The sequence below is a fragment of the Habropoda laboriosa genome, unplaced genomic scaffold, assembly GCF_001263275.1.
Source record: "Habropoda laboriosa isolate 0110345459 unplaced genomic scaffold, ASM126327v1 scaffold50, whole genome shotgun sequence".
NCBI classification, from domain to species: Eukaryota; Metazoa; Arthropoda; class Insecta; order Hymenoptera; family Apidae; genus Habropoda; species Habropoda laboriosa.
This window is the reverse complement of record NW_017100159.1, coordinates 401,026-409,409: the sequence shown is the minus strand read 5'-3', so window position 1 is coordinate 409,409 and position 8,384 is coordinate 401,026. Positions and strand designations below refer to the sequence as shown.

At 34.8% G+C, this 8,384-nt stretch overlaps 1 protein-coding gene across 1 annotated transcript in view; it reads right to left on the bottom strand.

Annotated features, from left to right (window-relative positions):
• Window positions 1-868: 868 nt before the first annotated feature.
• LOC108577208 (kelch-like protein 10) overlaps window positions 869-8,384 on the bottom strand; it is a 16,216-nt gene continuing 8,700 nt past the window's right edge. The window contains exons 5-8 of the mRNA XM_017940341.1: window positions 7,715-7,884; window positions 2,480-2,638; window positions 2,122-2,326; window positions 869-1,154 (exon numbers count right to left, since the gene is read on the bottom strand). Of these exons, the coding sequence (XP_017795830.1) occupies window positions 869-1,154; window positions 2,122-2,326; window positions 2,480-2,638; window positions 7,715-7,884 (820 nt within the window). The remainder of the gene's footprint in view (window positions 1,155-2,121; window positions 2,327-2,479; window positions 2,639-7,714; window positions 7,885-8,384) is intronic.

Below are 8,384 nucleotides of genomic sequence, written 5' to 3'. Positions count from 1 at the left end.
TTTTCTAACATACTTGAAAAATGTTCATCAAAAAGAAAAACTACATATTTGTTAATATTTGTTTTATTAATTGTTGTAAGTTCCATTTCAACAGGGTTTGTCAACATTCTTTATCAGCGTTACTAAAGTGTATATATATATATTTCAAAAATCGTTCTTTCGTTCTTCTCTTTATTACAATTGGCATCCAAAATTCGTTTATATATGTAAAGTCGTCCAATAAACTTCGTACAAAATTGTGTCACAAAAACATCCAATAGAAAAATGCCTTGTATAAAAACAAAATACACACTGTTTTAACAAATTCAAGTAAACATGAATCCGAAAATACTATCCCGTTCAACATGTGCATACATATGTGTAGCGTAAAAATGTATCCATTTTTACTGTTGTTAACAACAGGATATTATTATCTGACTCTACATTAATCTTTTGCCGTCAGTAGATTTTTTTATTTCTGACGATTTACTTTGTCGTTCGAAACTTGAAAAAAGCTACGGTTATAGTGAAAGAAAACTATTTCATATTTTAGCTAAAATTGTCCACAACTACTTCAATGATAAGATTATCTCACCTTTCAAAGGCTATGTTTAATACAACTTACAAGTAATTTAAAGTTCCACTTTCAAATATATTCATTTGTTTAAAGAAGCGAGATAAATCGACGATACTTAACAAGTATTTTCAATAAATCGAGAATGTCTGACGCCTAAAATGTTACTATCAATATAAATGTCTCCCACTGTGCTAATATTTTCTTTCAATGTAACCGTACTTCAATCGCTCTGAACATTCATTGTTCTATTGCGTCAATTACCGTTCGTCCGACTGACCGTAAAACCCGTAGTTTCAACGTCACTTTTTCTTGTCAATTTTGTCGATTTTCGTTATTGGAAATGCTATTTGGGAGCATTGAAGGTGGTGCAGGTATACTTTCACTGTTTAACAGACTTTCTCGATTTTGCTGCATTTGATCTTGTTGATGTTGATGTTGATGCTGACTACGGTGTACCTCCAGTGCTAGTAGTTTCTGCCGTTTTTCTTCCATTAGACGTTCGCGGTGTTTGTGAATGTAGTCGTTTACATTAGGTAAGCCCATGATCACGCAAGCTGATAGCGCGGAACGATATATGTTCATGTCCGTTGCTTCATACCTGTGGAAAAGATAAAATCGAATAATAGATCTAGGTTTTCGTTTTTAAAGAATTAGAATTCAAATACTTTTTAAAGAATTATAGTAAGGTGTTATACCAAAAGAGTAACCAAAAAGTTTGAAAACCCTTATGTTAGAACGAACTTTCTTTCATTTGCATAAAAAACGAAATTATATTGTACTTTAAAATCAATAAGAAATAAAAGACGTTCATTTCTGTATAACAAAGAAGTATTCATACTCTTTATTATGATTCAACTATGCCTAAATTGTGCGTGTTAATTAAACCATTGAAAATAACATTTAAAGTGTGAGAAAGGGGTCGACTCGCCCCTTTGGGGTTTTTCCCTGGGCCTGTTCGCGTAGGGGTGGACAGTGATCGGCAGGACGACGCGTCCTCACTCTTCACCGGACCCTCGAAGCATACTTTTGCGAACGACGCTCAGATAACGCGGATATAGACTTTTAATAAATTGTAAAAACGTAGACACGTTTAATTAATTTTACGCCCACCCTACTCCGAGTTAGAGTACTTTCTGACAAAAGACTGAAATATTTCTAACGATTACTAATAGTTTCTAAATACAGATTGAATAATACAGGGTGTCCCAGGTTTTAATGGCCAAACGTTGTCAGCATATTCTATGGGTCGAAATAAAAAAAAAATGTTATACAAACGTAGATCTTTTAGAGCTTCGTTAAAAAGTTATGGCAATAATACGAAATGAAGGGAACAACAGCAGACTCGTGGTTACTGCGATGTAATACGTCAAAAGAAATAACGGACAATTTTAACGTGATCCATTTTTGTGTAAACACTAGTTTCAATAACTTTTCTGAAAACCTTTTTCAAATAATAAAAACATTAATTTACCCTTGATTTTCATTCATACACGACATTAATTAAGCTAGAATAAATACAACTATATCTACGCTAAAGAAAAGTCACAGCGATACTTTATATTTACCATTCGTTCGTTTTCTCATCGTAACATTCGACGTGATAAATCGTGGTAACACCATTGAATCCACCAATTGCAAAAATCATGTCGTCAATCACTTCGATTGCAAAATTGCTACGTGTATTGTACATGTCTGGAATGGGACTCCAAACATTCGTTACAGGATTATATTTTTCGCCACTGCACATTCTTGATATTCCATTGAAACCTCCTACAAGAGAAATGTTTGTATATAATGTAACAAGAAAAAGTTATACAAGTTTAGTATGTTTATTTATTGAAGTCGGCTACAATATAATTTTATCGTCAAAATGAACATTGTGTATTAATTCTTTTAAATTAGAAAAAGTATTGCAGTAATTACCAATAACGTATACATGATTGTGATAAGATATACAAGATACTCCACTTCTACGTGATCTCATTGGTGCTATCAACGTCCATTGATTGGTTTCCGGATCGTACACCTCGGCTGAATTTAAACATTCATGTCCATTGAATCCTCCCGTGATATAAATTTTTTCTGTTATAGGAAAGAATTTCAATTTGATTGAACAGTTGGATAACAGTTATTAGCAACATAATTAATGGCACGAGTGAAGGAAGAAAACGTAACCAGCAGTTTTTTCTTTTTTTTTTCTTTTTATTAATCCTATGTAACTTTCATAATCTTTAAAATACAGTGGAACCTCGATAACTCGAAAACCCCTGTAAGGCGAAAATTTTCTTTGGTTCCGCTCCGCTGTAAAAACCTCTACAACTTGAATTATTAGTCGCATGTTTAATATGTATTTTACCTCTACAACTCGAATTCAGAAGAACTCCGATTTCTACAAATCAAAGTTAATTTCTACATATCAGTCAATCGATCCAATAGGATCAACGGTTCAACGATCGTCAATTGTTTATTTCTTTATAGAGATACACAGTGCATGCGTTTTGATCACAAAAGCAGTTTGCTGTGAAAGATTGAAGGAATAAGTTAAAGCACAGTTCTACAGTTTCTTATTCTTTTCTTCGGATTACATGTAACAAAATGAATTCTAAACGCAAGCGGAAAAGATTAACATTGGCTGGTAAAATATACATAATTGAAAGAGTAAAAACTGGATCAAGAAAGAAAAAGGGCATTGATAATGACCTCTCCTACTCGAATACTCCCTTCCCTTGAGGTTTCACTGTATTTATAAATTTAAGCAAAAATATAATACATAGATGTATAATATCTTGATACTTCAAAATTTATTACCATTTTTGAAAACTGTTTACCTATTTTTCATCATTTTCTTGCAAATTAAATATTGAATATATGTAACATCAATATATTCGATCTGTATATCAAATATGAAACGCAGTAGTCAACTTTTCTTTGTACGAAAAGAAAAATATATTATTACACGTATCAAAAATTACATACAATCATTGTATACAGGGTGTCCCGTAACTCCTCGAACACCCGGAAATGGGGGGTTGTTGGGGTGAACAACTTTTTCCTTTACCAAAATGTAGTTTGAAGCTTCATTTTTGAATTATTAACGAAAAACACTGGCCAATCAGAGCGCGCGTAGAGCCTTGAAGAGTCAAGGACATTTCAAGGTCGTCACCTTTTTTCAAATGGAATTATATATTTTTTAATACACGTAAGTATAGTCCATATGAAAATGAATTTAACAATTGTAGTCACTCAAGGTCAATCAAGGTCACAGGTAAAGAGAAAGTCGTTATATCTTTCCAACTGCATCTATTTCTAATATTAAATGTTTCTTATTTAGAATGTCTACAATCATTTCAGCAGATGTTCGAAATGTTGGCCTCTCACTTGTAAACATTTCGTGATCCTATGACAAAAGGACACAAGTTTCACGTATCCTAGTTTTCATGTCATCCCACGTTGTAAGAACTAATGACATTACTCTTTGTTTTAAATGTTCCCATAGTCCAGAGAAGAAAAGATTATTAAAAAATTGAACTGATTTTTCAGATTCTCATTGTTTGTTTTGTTATCAAAGATAAATAAATGGTTCTTTCATATATTCCTTCCTGAAATGTGGCTTCCAAAGGTAGTGTAACTGGCCACCCCTGGTATATACACTAGAAAGTGTAAGGTATTCCATGAGAATTAGAAAATCTAAATAATTTAGAAAATATATTAAAGACATAATTTAATGAACGATGATTCAATAAAAAAATGTTTTCTACAATAATTGTTTTAAATCTTTCAAGGCCATCAATATTTTTCTACACGAATTCACATACAGGGTGTCCCATTTTAATCTTTCCACGCAAGTATCTTTATATAAGTGAACATACCTTCGAGATTTCAAGATGACTTTGGTTTTTTTAAATAGAACTATATATTTTCATTTAGATAGGCGTGTAGCCTATTCCGAGACGAATTCATTGACCCAAATACGATTACCTTTCAAGGTCACTTCAGGTTATTTATTGCAGTTCAAAATTTACATGTGTTGAATATTCGTGAGATTCCTTGTACCGTAGGATTTCGCTTACAAACAGAGGATTTGCTACTAGCAGATGTGCTCAGTTTGTATTACAATTGCTTCGGCAGAATCAGTATGTATTGCCGTAATTAGCGTTATGCTTTCTTCGTTTTAGTAGTGATTGAATGTGCAATGGCTTATTATACGCCGAACGAAATTATTGATATGCTTGTGGTTTTGGGAGAATGTCAACGCGATTATATCGGGAGAGATATCCAGATCGCCGTCACCTGAGTCATGTAGTGATTAGTAATTGTGAACTTCGTTCTGGGTGAGAATATGTTATGTATTTGCATAAACGCCATCGTAGGAATCGCTCACAAGATTCAGTGATCGTAGTTGTCGGTGCAGTTTCTATGAACCTATGCATCAGCTCCCGGCAGGTACAAAATCGTTATACTGCATCCAGTAGATCACATCTCTCTCCATCAAGCACTAACCGATGCTGATTACGTTGCTAGGTTACAATTTTGTCTATGGGTTCGGTTGAAAATATTACGCGACCCTTTCTTCTTTTCTTACGTACATTTTTTTGACGAAGCTACTTTTAGAAACAGTGGTACAGTAAATTGGCATAACTACCATTATTGATCTGACGAAAATCCACTCTGGCACCGGTCAATTAAACGTTAACGTCAGAGGTCGTTAAACGTGTGGTGTGGGACAATAGGTGAACATTTAGTGGGAGTAGTCTCACAGGAGCTCGATACAATGATTTTTTTAGTCAACGAACTACAAGATCTTTTGGAAGAAGTTCCGTTTGCTATTGGAACACGAATGTGCTTCCAGCTGGATAGAGCTCTCGCCCATTGTGACCATTCAATTCGAAAAACACTGAATAATATGTTTCCCAATCGTTGGATCCGAAGATAAAACAGGACACTCTTCCCACCAAGGTCACCCGACTTAACACATCTGGTGTTCAATTCTGACACGTCGTCAAGAATCGATTGAAAATGTAGCGACTGTGTGATTGCCTGAACTTTTTGCTCTTGACCTTTTTTGCGTTCTGGTTGTCTCGTTGGCGCGTTGCCCCGGTCAGCCCTCGCATTTCCCCTTCCCTGGTCGCATTTGGGTCCCTTGACGGAGGTGAGTTTTGGGTGAGAGGCTAAGACTCCCACTCACGTTCGGGCCTTGGTCACCGCCCAACGCCAACCACTCACCCTCAAGTACGTGAAGTACGCGTCACCTGGGCTTATGTGCCTGGGCTCGCGCGGGTTTATGATACGTGAATTGCTATTGAGATGCACGAAGAAAACTCCAAATTCTCCGCTTTTATGAGAGATTTGGAGCTCTCCTGACAATAAGGAATAATTAACGAACGAAAACATTAAACGCTTATTCAAACCTTAATCTCAAAAATAGCAGAGAGTCGCGTCCGTATCGTAAACCTGGTCTAACTTAAGTATCCTTAACATCTGGACTTTTGATTGTGGGGGTCTGTACAAAATCATGTTTATCGGGAAGATCCCACTATTCCTAATAACACGAAGGACCGGAGTAGAAATACATGCCGACAAATCACTTGTACAACTTTGGAAAGGGTGGAATTATCATTCCGAGATAGGATTAATTAGTATATTAACGTCCGAGGTCGTACTTTTGAATATGCAAGGAGATAAAGAACAACTTCCAGATATTTAACGAAGGTAAGTTTTGAACGACTATAAATTACTTTAAATAACCTTCAAAGGCAATAGTATTATAGGTCAATGAATTCGTCTTGAAATCTCAAAGGTACGTCCACCTATATAAGATTTGTGATCATCATAAGATGTTCCCCTCGAAACGCAGTATGTTTTACTTCAAGTATTTCTTACGATAACGAATACTTTGGGAGATAATTGCGTGGAAAGATTAAAATGGGACGCCATGTACGTATGTATAGGATGAGGCACGTAAAGTGTGACAGCTCGATATTGTCGAGAATATTGGTGATACAAAAAAATGTTTTTAAGAAAACCTAAAGTATTTTAGGGGGCTATATTTTTCGCGTAATTGAATTTTTGATATATGAAAGAGTCAAGGACATTTCAAGGTCGTCACCTTTTTTCAAATGGAATTATATATTTTTTAATACACGTAAGTATAGTCCATATGAAAATGAATTTAACAATTGTAGTCACTCAAGGTCAATCAAGGTCACAGGTAAAGAGAAAGTCGTTATATCTTTCCAACTGCATCTATTTCTAATATTAATATGTTTCTTATTTAGAATGTCTACAATCATTTCAGCAGATGTTCGAAATGTTGGCCTCTCACTTGTAAACATTTCGTGATCCTATGACAAAAGGACACAAGTTTCACGTATCCTAGTTTTCATGTCATCCCACGTTGTAAGAACTAATGACATTACTCTTTGTTTTAAATGTTCCCATAGTCCAGAGAAGTTAGATCTGGTGACCTCGGTGGCCGTGGTACTCGACTTCCATGTTCTATTTCTTTGCCTGTGACCTTGATTGACTTTCAGTGACTATAATCGTTGAATTCATCTTGATGTGGACTATTTTTTACGTGCATTAAAAAGTACATAGTTCCATTAAAAAAAAAAAAAAACAGATGACCTTGAAATGTCCTTGACCCTTCCATATACAAATAATTCAATTACGCGAAAAATTTGTCCCCTTAAAATACTTTAGGTTCTCTCAACAACATTTTTTTGTATCGCCAACGTTTTCGATAATATCGAGCTGTTCAGGCTTTATGTGTCTCACCCTGTATACCTATACCTTTTTCCTACTGCATGTTATAGTAATCTGGAAGGCCAAAAAAGTGATCAAGTTCCTTTAAAACAATGCTAGAATTGGAACATCAACTTTCAGTTTATGTTAACTAATATTCAGAATCGCACGATGAATCGAATAATTGAAGCTTATGCTGTTACTAATAACTGTATACCAGAAACAATAGAATAAGCATGGCAATCGATGTAGAACATTATTTTGAAAATAGTTATGTTTGCGTACAAAAAATATCGATAATTTTGAAAAATTCGAAAAGTGACTGTGGAAAATTGTTGAAACACTTTTCCCGTATTAGCAAAAGCAAAGGAGATATTTTTGGGTATTCTAATTTTGGTAGGTAGCAAATCAATGTACCTTTTAAAGTGGTTGCACTGGCATCCGATCTTTGGCAATTCATGGGTGCTATCAGGGACCATTGGTTCGTCTTATAATTATAACGTTCGGCAGTATTTTGTCGATAATATCCATCATATCCTCCCATTGCATAAATCAAATCATTGAGTACAGCAACGCTAACGTAACACCTAAGAGTCGAGATAATACGAATTAAACGCTTACCGTGTACAAATTATTAGATAAACTTTGCATTTGTAACGTACAACATAATATCTAACGTTTCATAATTGTATCTACGTATGTACATACATGTGTGTATGTCAAAGTCAAAGGTGACAATGATTGTAAAACTTATTATTTAACTGTAGGTTGTCCCAAAAGATTAAAATCAAATCGATACATCCTAGTTACAGGAGATCAGATAAAGGAAAAAGGTGTAACATTAAAGAATTTCAAAAAATGAAAGTTTTATTGTCTGTTGAGCAAAGTTGCACAATTCAAAATTGCTGAATGATGAACAAATGACTATCATTTATAATTTGTGCAACCTTGTGAGACTTGAAGTTATGACACATATTTACATATACAGGGTGTCCCGTAACTCCTCGAACACCCGGAAATGGGGGGTTGCTGGGGTGACTCTGGACAACTCTTTCCTTTACCAAAATGTTGTTTGAAGCTTCATTTT